Here is a 15,587-nt window from a genome sequence, read left to right on the forward strand (position 1 = left end):
CTGGAGGCTTCTTCCTGTTAAAAGGGAGTTTTCCTCTCCACTGTCACTACATGCTTGCTTAGTATGAGGATTGCTGTAAAGATGCAATCTGCTGGGTTCCTTGTACAGGAAACTTTTTACTGATCGGCTTAATGAACTGACCTGTATTGGAATGTTTACTTTGTGAAGTATTTTGAGACGGTTTCTTGTCATGATTTGGTGCTATTAAAAAATAAACCGAATAGAATTGAATGAGGCTGAAGAGCTTTAAATTACTTTCATCAGCATCATTAATGACTAGGAAGTTAGTAAAAATCCATCTGATAACTGAGAACATCACTCAGAGGCTCTTTTCTGAAGGTGTGCAAGTCCTCACTGCACATATACAGCAGTAACCTGAAGCTTAGCAAGGTCAGCAGATTGTACCACAATCCCTGCTGAGGAGTCCAGCGTGACGCCTGTCCTGATCATCAACTGTCCTCACACATCGGAGGAGGTACCTTGGCAGCGTTTGATGAAACAAAAGGTCATAAAGACATTTTCAGAAGCTATGAGTGAAGAAAATCTTTCAATCTAAAACCTCTTGAGTTATTTGACATTTAACCCAAAAGGTTTGAGGTAATCCTGTTTTGGGAGGCTAATAAATCTGTGCACCATAATCAATAGCTAGGTTTACAGTGGGGCAAAAAAGTATTTAGTCAGCCACCGATTGTTTAAGTTCTCCCACTTAAAATGATGACAGAGGTCAGTAATTTTCATCATAGGTACACTTCAACTGTGAGAGACAGAATGTGAAAAAAATCCATTAATTCACATGGCAGGATTTTTAAAGAATTTATTTGTAAATTAGGGTGGAAAATAAGTATTTGGTCAATAACAAAAATTCAACTCAATACTTTGTAACATAACCTTTGTTGGCAATAACAGAGATCAAACGATTACTATAGGTCTTTACCAGGTTTGCACACACAGTAGCTGGTATTTTGGCCCATTCCTCCATGCAGATCTTCTCGAAAGCAGTGATGTTTTGGGGCTGTCGCCGAGCAACACAGACTTTCAACTCCCTCCACAGATTTTCTATGGGGTTGAGGTCTGGAGACTGGCTAGGCCACTCCAGGACTTTCAAATGCTTCTTACGGAGCCACTCCTTTGTTGCCCGGGCGGTGTGTTTGGGATCATTGTCGTGTTGGAAGACCCAGCCACGTTTCATCTTCAAAGCTCTCACTGATGGAAGGAGGTTTTGGCTCAGAATCTCACGATACATGGCCCCATTCATTCTTTCCTTAACACGGATCAGTCGTCCTGTCCCCTTAGCAGAAAAACAGCCCAAAGCATGATGTTCCCACCCCCATGCTTCACAGTAGGTATGGTGTTCTTGGGATGTAACTCAGTATTCTTCTTCCTCCAAACACGACGAGTTGAGTTCATACCAAAAAGTTCTACTTTGGTTTCATCTGACCACATGACATTCTCCCAGTCCTCTGCTGTATCATCCATGTGCTCTCTGTCACTCTTCCCAGTCTGGTGCAGGTCTACAATTCTTTTCCGGGTGTCCTTCGAAAGCTCTTTGGTCTTGGCCATAGTGGAGTTTGGAGTCTGACTGTTTGAGGCTGTGGACAGGTGTCTTTCATACAGATAATGTGTTCAAACAGGTGCCATTAATACAGGTAACAAGTGGAGGACAGAAAAGCTTCTTAAAGAAGACGTTACAGGTCTGTGGGAGCCAGAGATTTTCCTTGTTTGAAGTGACCAAAAACTTATTTTCCACCGTGATTTACAAATAAATTCTTTAAAAATCCTGCCATGTGAATTCATGGATTTTTTTTTCCACATTCTGTCTCTCACAGTTGAAGTGTACCTATGATGAAAATTACTGACCTCTGTCATCATTTTAAGTGGGAGAACTTGCACAATCGGTGGCTGACTAAATACCTTTTTGCCCCACTGTACATGGGCACAAGTAATTGGAATGAATTCCCTATCATATCAAAAATTCTTCCTGTAAACATGTCAGTCAGAATATTCTGATCCGATACAGCCCAATCGGAATGAAATTTATTTCAGATACAGAGAGGTGGTTCTTTCCGATTTGACGTCCATGTACACACCCATTTAGATTGTTGGAGTGAAATAATGCCGACTAAGCATGTGTGCAACTTCAGCTTGACATCTTTCCACCTTTGCTCAAGACAAGTTGAAAACATGGCAGGAGGTAAACAGAATTTATCTTGCTCTCCTCTCCTGTGGCAGAGGAGCAGTAGCATCACGCACTACTGAGCTTGTAGCTTGGTTAAAGCGATCAGTAAAAACAAAAGTATACAGGTAAAAATGTGAAGAAGGTCTATAATGGGGGAAAAAACTTAAATCAATGAACAAAGCTAGAGAATAAGAAAATAAAATCTGAAGGTAAAGATGAGCGAACAAGATGTTGTTTGTTTATAGTTTTTTTTTTCCAGGAAAGACAAGTCTGCGCATGCTCAACCTATTTAATTTAGTGACGCATGTAGACTCAAAGCATGATCAGATCATTTTAGTTAGTGTCCATGTAAACAGAGATTTGGGATTTCAGATCATTTTGAATAAGAAAGGTAAAAACTGGCACATGTAAACATAGCTAATGTTGAAATGCATGAATCTAAATAAACAAAATAAATGTTAAATCACTTATCAGATCATAAGCACTTTTAATAAGAAACTTGAAACATTAAAGATAAATTCGATGCTGCATTTCATCTCCAACTCACACACTACTCAGATTATGTGCTGACTCATTAGAAACCACACACCATGTGACCAAACTTGGTTCAAATTCCTGTTGGTTTATCATCCATGTGGTACATGTCCGGTTAGGTTGAACCAATCTTATGATCATAAGCACCATTTAGAGTCAAGTAAGAATGGAATCCTAACAGAATAAAAACTGCTTTTTACACACATGATCTAATTCAGCTGCATCTCTCTGGCACAGTTTTTTCTCCAAAATAGTGACATTTAATGTGTAGGCAAACAAAAATAATTGCTTTGAACTTTTACATTTTGCATAAATGCTCTGGGTGTTGTGTTATGGCTGGGGTTAAAACTCTTAATATTTTAGAAAGAGTTCCACTGGACAGCAGCTGTTTAGAGCATTTAAACTCAGATTATGATTTTCTTTATGCCAAGCGCCTCTCTGGTTTAAGGTCCTTCATCCAATTAAGAACAGAACTCAGATTTAAGTGTATGTTCTGTAAAGACTGAGAACAGGTCAGTCTAAAGTCATTTGTACCTGTACGTCCCAGCTGCTTCCTTACACAACAGAGCAAAGTCCAACCCTCTCCACACTGGATGGAAGTAGGGCTGCAGCTATCGAATATTTTTGTAATCGAGTACTCTATCGAATCTTTTATCGATTAATCGAGTACTCTAAATTACTTTTGCGTTCGTAAACCCTTATATCAAATAGCATGTTATAAAATATAAAAGACCTCTTGAAATGAGCAAGCAATTGCCAGTTATTCTTCAAGGTTTATTCAAAATTAGTTTTCAAAACTTCAGCACTTCAACTTTACTTTACAGTAAACAAATGCGAGCGGCTGCGGCCCTAACAGCACCAGAACTGCTCATGGCGCATGCGCAAGCATGGCTCGCCAGCTGTTTCCCTATTAACACACGTCCGTTTTAATTTCTACACTTTTTGTCTCACACTAACAAGGATTGTCGAAAGCATGTTTGCCGTGGTTATGTCAAATTATACTGATCATAAAACATCTATTTACTTTCTTTCGTTTTCCTCCGCCACTCTCATAAATACCTGTGTTCTCCTGCAGCAATCCTGAGGGACAACAGACATCAACAACAACACAATAAAAAGTCTGATGTGTTGTAAAAACTGCTATTTTTAGCACATTTTAAGACCGACGTGTTGCTACCAGACATACGGTGTGAGCTGAAACCAAGTGCTACAAATGAAAAAGTCACACAGTGTCTGCCGAATATAAGCAAAGCCATGAATTAATTAAACATGAATTAAACGAAGCCTCGAGGCAGAGAATTTGACTCGAGGATTTTTTGTACTCGAATTATTCGAGGTACTCGAGGAATCGTTTCAGCTCTAGATGGAAGCAAAACAGGTTTCTCCAATTATGTATTTACTGATAATAAACAATTAGGAGGACACGTGACCGGGGGTGACCCTGCATACTCACAGTGTTATACATCATCAAACACTAAAGCCGTTTCCTATACCTGACCTAATATTAATTTTTGAAAATGTCAGCGACACACCCACAACTCTGGACAGATAACTATGTTGCAGAGTTAATTAAAAATTAGCAACTTCTTAACTAAAAATTAAAACAATTCATTAAACAGGAGCAACTTGGAACTGTGATAGCTTAAAAGAACCAAAGCAGAGCCACCCGAATGAACTTTTATTCAACATTTGATCTAAAAATATATTTTGGGTTGTTTCCTGCATAAAATCTCAAAGCAGACCGACAATAAGTCGTTACACATTCTCCAAGTTTTTGCTTTGAGATATTTGTAGGAATGAAATGGTGGAATTCGACAAACATCTCTAGTCCTGTTGGACAACTAACTGGCTGTACGGCACGTGTAACGACAAAACTGAAAGAGCCTGAACGTTTTACAAAAGTTTTCAACAATCTCTGAATTAAGTACAAATGCTTCACCTTACGGCATAAGATTTGGTTTGAATCAGTAGATCAGCTATAGATCAACTCCCTTGAAACAGGTTTAATAACTAGCGTGTGATTAAATAAAAATAAACACAGATCATCACCCACATTTTAAGTGTGTGTGTCGGGTGAATTAAATCCGTACAAAACAAGACACAGAAACACACAGATGAGATTTACCAACCCCTTAATTTGCATCAAGAAATGCTTTTAAAGTGTTATCCACAAATCACCTGGTTAAGGAAACCCACTTATGTTGACATAATCATAAGAACTAGGGGTGTAACGGTTCACGAGGGTTATTTGAACCGTTTCGGTTCAGGCAGTTCGGTCCACTTGCGTACTGTTTAGGTGTATTTTTTCCATTAAATAATGAAATTTTTACACATTTGTGTGCCTTAAGTGCAGCGGATAAAAGTTTCTTGGCGTTTCCGCACGGACGCTGTACTGAGTGACGCATGATGGCTGCATGCGCCCGGTCTCCATTTAAAAAATGTGATCTGCAAATTCTGATCAACGTGTTTCAAAGCAGATCATACCAACTGGCTATCGCTGCTACTGTGGAGTCTGTGTAGCGACCGTATATATATATATGTCGATGGTAGAGACTGAGCATCGTGTCGCCTCACCCTCCCTTCTCTCAGTGTGCAGGCACGCAGCGGCAAACATGTAAACAAACATGTCTGCTGAACTTTTCCGCTGTGACAACTGATGTAAAATTTTCATCCTACAATGAAACATATGTTGCGGATGACGCTCATTATTTAACACGAGTTTTAAAGAAGAAATACTAGGCGGTGTGAGGTGAGTTTTTAAGAAATAAAACACGTCAAACACAACACTCGTCTGTATGAGTGAGCTGCGCAAATCATAGGCATGAATATGTAGATGCCCCATTGGGCGCTGGAGAGTGTAACAGCGTCGCCGCCGCCATGTTGGATGGGTCTCCTCACTTTCCAAAGTCAATGCAGAGTGAGCAACTATGCCCCTTTCTGTGCAGCCTACAGTTACAACCAGCATACAATTGAAAACAGATCACGTGGGATTACTAGTGACTTTTCTAGACTACCTGATAGGATTTTATATTTAATATTTATATTTAATTTTATTATATTTTAATTAGAATGCCATATCTTGTGTTTGATTTTGTGAAAAAGCTTGATAAAACATGTTTTTTTGTTGGGTAAGCCCCTTCCTCAGTACAAATGAATGCACTGGGGGCTAATCTATCTAAGGCGGTCGGCCATTACGGCATCTCCAATAGACAGCGTCAGTCCACGAGACATCTATGTATATATGTCTGTGGCGCAAATAACCTGTGAAATAATTACATACATCATGCTAGATTAGCAGCCTGTGATGACACCTGGTTCTGCTCACTATAGGAGCAGCTTCAGATATTAAATAAATAAATACATCTAATAATAATGTACCGAAAATTAATCAAGCCGAGCCCTTCAAAACACTGAACTGAACCGAATACAAGTTTAGTGTACCGTTACACTCCTAATAAGAACTGAGAGTATGTGGCACAAACATACTTGTAACCAAGCTAGGAGCCTGGCTACAGCTCAACACAACATTCAGTACTAGAAATAAACAACATCCCCAACATGATCCTGTTTTGCAAGATGCCTGTAATAAATATGCAGCCCACCAAAGGGGTTAATTAATGACCTACAATGGTTTTACATTTGTGTGAGAGAAAGCAGGGAGAGAAATCTTCCCTCTAGATGTATAACTTTTACAATTTTATTATTTTCTACATAATCACTGGTCTAATCGGTGCCCTCATTGAAAAAGAAGAAGAAAAAGAAAGTATCATTTCTATAGCGTCTCTCAAGATAAAAGTCACGAGGCGCTTCACAAAAACAAAAAATGTAAAAATATAAAAAAGAATTTAGAAAATGGTTAAAAATATATTTAAAATTAGCAAATAATAGACAATTGTGATTAAAAAAATGTAAAGAGAGAGAGTGAATAGGAAAGAGGGAAATCAGTGGATCCTGAGGAAGGTGGAATAGGTGGGGAGAGCAGAATAAAGAGAGAGTGGTGAAGAAGGTCATACAAAAGCCAGCTTGAACAAGTGAGTCTTCAGCTGCTTTTTAAAGGAGACCACTGAGTCCACTGATCTCAGGCTCAGGGGGAGAGAGTTCCAGAGTCTGGGGCCACAGCAGCAAATGATCTGTCACCTTTGGTCTTTAGCCTGGTGCGCTGCACAACCAGTAGGCTTTGATCACTGGACCTCAGGGACCTGCTGGGGGTGTAGGGACTAAGAATATCACCAATGTACGATGGTGCTTGTCCATGTAAGGCCCTATAGACCAGAACCAGGATCTTGAAATGAACCCTGAAGTTGACTGGCAGCCAGTGAAGCTGGAGGAGAAGCGGGGTGATGTGGGTGTGTTTGGAGGACTTGGTCAGAAGCCGAGCACAAGCATTCTGAACCACCTGCAGACGGTTGAGGGAGGTTCTTCTCAGACACGTGAAAATAGAGTTACAGAAGTCTAAGCGTGAGGAGATGAAGGTGTGTATAACTGTCTCAAATTCAGATCGGGACAGAATGGGACTCAGCTTAGCAATGTTCCTGAGATGGAAGAAGGAAGAGTCTCTGACTTTGGGAACCAGCTTGTCTGGGGCACAGATGAGGATCTCAGTCTTATCTTCATTCAGCTGTAGAAAGCTCCCATATCCAGGTTTTGATAGAGTCTAAGCAGGTGTGTAACAGCTGCAGCTTAGACATCTCATGGGACTTAAAGGAGATGTACAGTTGGATGTCATCTGCATAAAGATGGTAGGAGACTCCTTTGAAGAAGCTCAGGATGTGCTAAAGAGGAAGCAGATAGAGGAGGAAGAGCAGAGGCCCAAGCACAGAACCTTGTGGGACACCATGGGTAAGAGAGGTGGTGGAGGACCTAAACTTGGAGACGGCCACAGAAAAGGAGCGCTCAGAAAGATAAGAGGAGATCCACTCCAGAGCAGTTCCTGATAGGCCTACCCAGTCTCTCAGCCTCTCCACTAGCAGGTGATGGTCAACGGTGTCAAAGGCTGCAGTCAGGTCCAGCAGGACCAGAACAGAACAGTCCCCTGCATCACCGTGAGTCAGAAGGTCATTAGAGACCCTATTATATATATATATAAAATATAAAATATTAAAAAGTAAAATTGACTGCTTTAGACGGAATATCTCCAATTTCTTTGATGTGAATGATCCTGAGCCCTTTTGTTTTACTTTACTGCCATCAAACCAGTCAGCTAGTCTGACAATGATGCTACATCTTAATAAAACAGCGGTATTTGTAATGCACCTGCTGTCATCCCGCAAGTTAACTCAACAGGCCCCTCATCAGAGCATCCTAGTAAAAGTGAATTGAGGCTATTATCTCTTAATCACTGGACATGTTTAGGAAACAACACCTTACAAATTCACACAGCCTCGTAAAATATAAACGTCGTGTTAACAGGAGACATTGGATCAAGTCTGAGATTTCTACGCCATTTCAGGCTACATCCGAGGCTTTAGGCCTAAAGCTAAGCTAATGGTAACAGTGTTATTGACGATGGGTGGCTCTATAACGCAAACATGCTTTTGAGGCCTGTATGTATGGACACAGATTAGGATGTTAATTTGATGTCGTGACAGGTGTTGGGTGGACATTGACTGGTTTGGTTAGCAAGCTGAGGCTAACACCCCCACCCTACACGTCAATGGACAAAAGGCCAAAACATCTAACAGTATGTCCACAACGGCTACATTATAGTGTGGACGGGAAAAATCGTGACTGAACTCCTCTTTTACTGTTCTGATACCGCCAGTGAGAATTTTTGAAGTAAACAGGTAACTTATTGGGGAAGAATTAGAGCTGTCATCCCACCCCTTGCGTCTCTGCTTTTCCCACGTCATTGGACTATCCAACACTGCGGAAATACGCCGCTAGCAGCTAAATACTAGCTAAACGCTAACTGCAGCTTACCCGTGTCCCCGATGATGATGTATTTGAAGAGATATGCATACGCCATGGCCTCTAGGGTTTGCAGTCAGCTGTCTCAACCGTTACACCTTCGTAAAACCAAGTGCGAACCGTCTAAGAAGAGTGTCTGACAGCTCGTTAGCCTGTTTTTCTGTGTCGGTTCTCAGGAAGGAACAATAAACAGCAAGAGTCTCGGCTCAACGTCATACGGTCCGCCCCCGCCACGCTACAGAATGATGCGTTCATGTTCAGCTCGAAAACTCAAAGGTGTATTTCATTACAATGACAGATGTGGAAATGAATATTAGAGTGCTAACTACTGGCTCTGTCGTCATTGCACAGATTTCGCTGTGTCTTAAAAAAGTACATTTTGATCTATTGACGCATAGGTTCAATCCATGCAAAAATATTCTTTATTTTATTTATTTGCTTTCTTGAACAAGGACAGCACAAGAGACAATTGTTGCATGTAATGGCAATGCAACCGTTGCTTTGCTTTGTACAGAGGTTTTCTAGCCAGAGGCTAATTTGCAAACCTAGTCCTTGGTTTGACTTTTAGATATAATCAAAATAACATCATTTATAACATTTGTCATCTCTCTCTCTCTCTCTCTCTCTCTCTCTCTCTCTCTCTCTCACACACACACACACACACACACACACACACACACACACACACACACACACACACACACGCACGCACGCACGCACACACACACGCACGCACGCACGCACGCACACACACACACACACACACACACACACACAAAGCAGATAAATTAGTTTGACTAAGAAACATCAGTGCTTACAAGTTTGAGTTTGTTTCAGCCACTTTTTTGCCTGGGAGTTAAAAGTTGTAAAGTGTCACAGTTTTTTTGTTGATGGTAGATTGTTCCAGATCTGAGGTTCTTTAAATGAGAACGAGGATTGACCAAATGATGTTTTGTATTTTGGTGTTTTACAGTCTCTGTTGGCTACTCCTCTGGTTGTAGCTCCTGTGTTGCTGGCTTTTATAATCAATCTGCTCACCAGCTCTAGGACATATATTGTATATGAAGCCGGCAGGCTGGAGCACTCATGTAAATAACACACACACGCACACGCACACGCACACATTAAACATATATATAAATACACACACACCATAGACACACACATATATACAATTACAACAACCCAGGATTCTGTAGTTATAAAATATAGACCTAAATTTACTTTTTAATAATGTAAAATTGTTTATTTAGACATATATGTGTTTATGATCCATGAAAACTTAATGTGTTAAAAGAAATGACCACTAGATGGCAGAGTGGTTGTCTGACTGGAAAAAGGATTCAAACCCGGGAGACGGCAGGAAAAGATGGCGCAGCGTCCTGGCGATCTTTCCTCTGAAGTAAGTAAAAGTTGAACCTGCACGCTTTGCACTCCGGTTATAATGAGACAGCTATTATTTTTGACCATTTCAAACGTTTTATAGGTCTGACAGCCAGATTCATACACTGTCCTTATTTCTGTGTTAGCAGGCGCTAACGTCTGTGTGAGCTAAGCTAGGTTAGCCATTTCAAGCTGTTGTGAACATAGATATGAAACTAGAATAGTATTTGTGCGCTGTAAGATGAACAGAATTATTCAGTTGTACTGCCAAACTTGCATTTGAATTTGTTCAGGTGACATCAAGGGCATAAAAGCTGCTTAGCATAGCATTGTTTTGCAAGGTTAGCTTACAGCCTGTTTAAAATCCATCTATTAAAAATGGGTTTCAATCATTTAGCAGCTTAGTTACACAACTGTATTAACATGCGTGCCAAAGTGAAGTTGCTGTTGTTTTGAATGTGTTATAAACCATGCTGAAAGACAGAAAATTCACTGAACAAGCCCGACCACAACTCCCAGAATGCACCGGACAGGGAAGCGCCACTTTATGTGTGCGCACAATAACAGTGGGACAGTTTACATGCGAGGAGATGTATTTAACTCACAAAATAAAATCACAAGATTGATAAACAAGTTTTTTTGGTGAAGCTTGGAGGATTTTTACTGCTATTGTTGAGCTTTTTTCACTTTTTGAGCATTTGTTATGATGTGTAACCATGGCAACAAGCTGGTTAACAATCTGAGCGGCTGAATAACATTGGAAAGGCTGAAATAATACCTCAAGTGAAGCCATGAATCCCAAATGAGCTAACACGCAAGAAGTGTGAATGCAGAGCGGGAGCAAAACGGAGACAAAGAGGAAATACAAACCATCTCCTCCATGTCACGATCTGCCCCTGCCCGCCTGACTGTGTTCTTCTCCTGCCATGATTGCCCTTATTGTTCTCACCTGTCCCTCGTTTACCTGCCCATGTTTCCCTAATTAGCCCTCTGTATTTATACCACCTGTTTTGCCCCTGTCCTTTGTCAGATCATTGTTGTTGTTTGTTGGTGTTCCTGTTCATCCCATCCTGCCATTAAACCTTTTTTTTTTACTTTTACTGAAGCCTGCATTTTTACCTCCTGCTCAGCTCATCCACACATGGTCCGCCGTCTCCACCTCCTACACCGTGACACTCCATCGATCGTAATGGGCAATGTGAGATCACTGGCCAACAAGATGGAGGAACTCCAAGCCCTTTCAAGGACTCAGCCAGAGTTTCGGCAGTTTCAGAACCGCTGGAGGAGATAATGCAAAGAAGGATTCTCCAGAGAATCAAGAAAATTATGGACAACCCTGAGCATTCTCTTCACAAGACTGTCCGACAACGGAAGAGTGTCTTCAGTCAGAGGCTTCTTCAGTTTCGCTGCAACACTGACCGCTACTGGAGATCCTTCCTGCCAACAGCCATTGTAATATACAATAACTCTTTGATGACTTGATTATTATTATTATTCTGAGCTACTACAGCAATCAATTTCCCTCTGGGATTAATAAAGCATTTTTGTATTTGAATTGAATTGAATATATTAGTGCTGTGATAAATAACATGTTATTTTAGTTAATTAATGTGAAACGTTATATTATGGGGAGAAAATTTTTTCAAAAGATTTGTGCATGTGTGTCTAAATTTGTGTGTGTGTGTGTCTAGATTTATGTGTATCTAAATGTGTGCGTCTAGATTTGTGTATGTGTAACTCTTGATTTGTAACTTGTGTTTAAATTTTCGTGTGTAACTTCAGCTCCTAAACATACAAATCATTGAATACACACACACACAAATCAAGACAAAACTACATCACACACAGATCAGTTTACACTTACAACAATCCTTTTGAGACTTTTCTGAATTTTCTTAGGATTCTGTAGTTATAAAAGATAGACCTAAATTTTCTTTTTAATAATCTAAAATTGTTCATTTAGACATATATGTGTTTCTGATCCACGAAAACTTAGTCAAAGTGTTATAAGAAATGACCACTAGATGGCAGAGTGGTTGTCTGACTGGAAAAAGCAGGATTCAAACCCGGGAGACGGCAGGCGAAGATGGCGGGGCGTCCTGGCGATCTTTCCTCTAAACCTGCACGCTTTGCACTCCGGTTATAATGAGACAGATATTATTCTTGACCATTTCAAACGTTTTATAGGTCTGACAGCCAGATTCATACACTGTCCTTATTTCTGTGTTAGCAGGCGCTAACGTCTGTGTGAGCTAAGCTAGGTTAGCTATTTCAAGCTGCTGTGAACATAGATATGAAACTAGAATAGTATTTGTGCGCTGTAAGATGAACAGAATTATTCAGTTGTACTGCCAGACTTGCATTTGAATTTGTTCAGGTGACATCAAGGGCATAAAAGCTGCTTAGCATAGCGTTGTTTTGCAAGGTTAGCTTACAGCCTGTTTAAAATCCATCTATTAAAAATGGGTTTCAATCATTTAGCAGCTTAGTTACACAACTGTATTAACATGCTTTCCAAAGTGAGGTTGCTGTGGTTTTGAATGTGTCATAAACCATGCTGAAAGACAGAAAATTCACTTTACAAGTCCGACCACAACTCCCAGAATGCACCGGACAGGGAAGCGCCACTTTATGTGTGTGCGCAATAACAGTGGGACAGTTTACATGCGAGGAGATGTATTTAACTCACAAAATAAAATCACAAGATTGATAAACAAGTTTTTTTTGTAAAGCTTGGAGGATTTTTACTGCTATTGTTGAGCTTTTTCACTTTTTGAGCATTTGTTATGATGTGTAACCATGGCAACAAGCTGGTTTACAAACGGGAGTGGCTGATTAACATTGGAAAGGCTGAAATAATACCTCAAGTGAAGCCATGAATCCCAAATGAGCTAAAATGCAAGAAGCGTGAATGCAGAGCGGGAGCAAAACGGAGACAGAGAAAGAGGAAATACAAACCATCTCTTCCATCGATCATAATGGGCAATGTGAGATCACTGGCCAACAAGATGGAGGAACTCCAAGCCCTTTCGAGGACTCAGCCAGAGTTTCGGCAGTTTCAGAACCGCTGGAGGAGATAATGCAAAGAAGGATTCTCCAGAGAATCAAGAAAATTATGGACAACCCTGAGCATTCTCTTCACAAGACTGTCGACAACAGAAGAGTGTCTTCAGTCAGAGGCTTCTTCAGTTTCGCTGCAACACTGACCGCTACTGGAGATCCTTCCTGCCAACAGCCATTGTAATATATACAATAACTCTTTGATGACTTGATTATTATTATTATTCTGAGCTACTACAGCAATCAATTTCACTCTGGGATTAATAAAGCATTTTTGAATTGAATAGAATAAATATATTGTTAATTTTTATAATAATAATAATAATTATTATTATATAATTGTTTTTAATTTATATATATATTAGTGCTGTGAAAAATAACGAGTTAATTTAGTTAATGTGAAATGTTATGGGGAGAAAAAAGTTTCAAAAGATTTGTGCATGTGTGTCTAAATTTAGGTGTGTATCAATATTTGTGTGTGCGTGACTAAAGATTTGTGTGTGCGTCTAGATTTGTGTGTATCTAAATGTGTTTGTATCTAGATTTGTGTGTGTATAACTCTTGATTTGTAACTTGTGTTTACATTTTCGTGTGTAACTTCAGCTCCTAAACATACAAATCATTGAATACACACACACGCACACATCACGTGGTACACACAAACAATACTACATCACACACAGATCATTTTACACTTACAAAAATCCTTTTGAGACTTTTCTCACTTGACTGATTTGTGTGCATGGTGCGTTCAAAAGCTGGGTTGAAGCTGGAAAATCAAAATTTTTGGATTTACCGGTAGTCTAAACTTGTATTTAAGGGGCAAGATGTTTTTCTGTGGGAAAAAAAGGTATCTTAGGATTCTATAGTTATAAAATATAGACCTAAATTTACTTTTTTATAATGTAAAATTGTTTATTTAGACATATGTGTTTATGATCCATGAAAACTTAATGTGTTAAAAGAAATGACCACTAGATGGCAGAGTGGTTGTCTGACTGGAAAAAGCAGGATTCAAACCCGGGAGACGGCAGGAAAAGATGGCGCAGCGTCCTGGCTATCTTTCCTCTGAAGTAAGTAAAAGTTGAACCTGCACGCTTTGCACTCCGGTTATAATGAGACAGCTATTATTTTTTACCATTTCAAACGTTTTATAGGTCTGACAGCCAGATTCATACACTGTCCTTATTTCTGTGTTAGCAGGCGCTAACGTCTGTGTGAGCTAAGCTAGGTTAGCCATTTCAAGCAGTTGTGAACATAGATATGAAACTAGAATAGTATTTGTGCGCTGTAAGATGAACAGAATTATTCAGTTGTACTGCCAAACTTGCATTTGAATTTGTTCAGGTGACATCAAGGGCATAAAAGCTGCTTAGCATAGCGTTGTTTTGTAAGGTTAGCTTACAGCCTGTTTAAAATCCATCTATTAAAAATGGGTTTCAATCATTTAGCAGCATAGTTACACAACTGTATTAACATGTGTGCCAAAGTGAAGTTGCTGTTGTTTTGAATGTGTTATAAACCATGCTGAAAGACAGAAAATTCACTGAACAAGCCTGACCACAACTCCCAGAATGCACCGGACAGGGAAGCGCCAGTTTATGTGTGCACAATAACAGTGGGACAGTTTACATGGGAGGAGATGTATTTAACTCACAAAATAAAATCACAAGATTGATAAACAAGTTTTTTTTGGTGAAGCTTGGAGGATTTTTACTGCTATTGTTGAGCTTTTTTCACTTTTTGAGCATTTGTTATGATGTGTAACCATGGCAACAAGCTGGTTAACAATCGGAGCGGCTGAATAACATTGGAAAGGCTGAAATAATACCTCAAGTGAAGCCATGAATCCCAAATGAGCTAACACGCAAGAAGTGTGAATGCAGAGCGGGAGCAAAACGGAGACAAAGAGGAAATACAAACCATCTCCTCCATGTCACGATCTGCCCCTGCCCGCCTGACTGTGTTCCTCTCCTGCCATGATTACCCTTATTGTTCTCACCTGTCCCTCGTTTACCTGCCCATGTTTCCCTAATTAGCCCTCTGTATTTATACCACCTGTTTTGCCCCTGTCCTTTGTCAGATCATTGTTGTTGTTTGTTGGTGTTCCTGTTCATCCCATCCTGCCATTAAACCTTTTTTTTTTTTTACTTTTACTGAAGCCTGCATTTTTACCTCCTGCTCAGCTCATCCACACATGGTCCGCCGTCTCCACCTCCTACACCGTGACACTCCATCGATCGTAATGGGCAATGTGAGATCACTGGCCAACAAGATGGAGGAACTCCAAGCCCTTTCAAGGACTCAGCCAGAGTTTCGGCAGTTTCAGAACCGCTGGAGGAGATAATGCAAAGAAGGATTCTCCAGAGAATCAAGAAAATTATGGACAACCCTGAGCATTCTCTTCACAAGACTGTCCGACAACGGAAGAGTGTCTTCAGTCAGAGGCTTCTTCAGTTTCGCTGCAACACTGACCGCTACTGGAGATCCTTCCTGCCAACAGCCATTGTAATATACAATAACTCTT

General features: G+C 40.1%; 1 protein-coding gene across 1 annotated transcript in view; it reads right to left on the reverse strand.

Annotated features, from left to right (window-relative positions):
- The window catches only part of rab2a (RAB2A, member RAS oncogene family), a 31,643-nt gene extending 22,795 nt beyond the window's left edge, over nt 1-8,848 (reverse strand). The window contains exon 1 of the mRNA XM_015957271.3: nt 8,630-8,848. Coding sequence (XP_015812757.1) covers nt 8,630-8,675 — 46 coding nt within the window. The 5' untranslated portion in view covers nt 8,676-8,848. The remainder of the gene's footprint in view (nt 1-8,629) is intronic.
- Between the last annotated feature and the right edge of the window lie 6,739 nt (nt 8,849-15,587).

Source organism: Nothobranchius furzeri, chromosome 11 (genome assembly GCF_043380555.1).
Source record: "Nothobranchius furzeri strain GRZ-AD chromosome 11, NfurGRZ-RIMD1, whole genome shotgun sequence".
In the NCBI taxonomy this organism is placed as follows: Eukaryota; Metazoa; Chordata; class Actinopteri; order Cyprinodontiformes; family Nothobranchiidae; genus Nothobranchius; species Nothobranchius furzeri.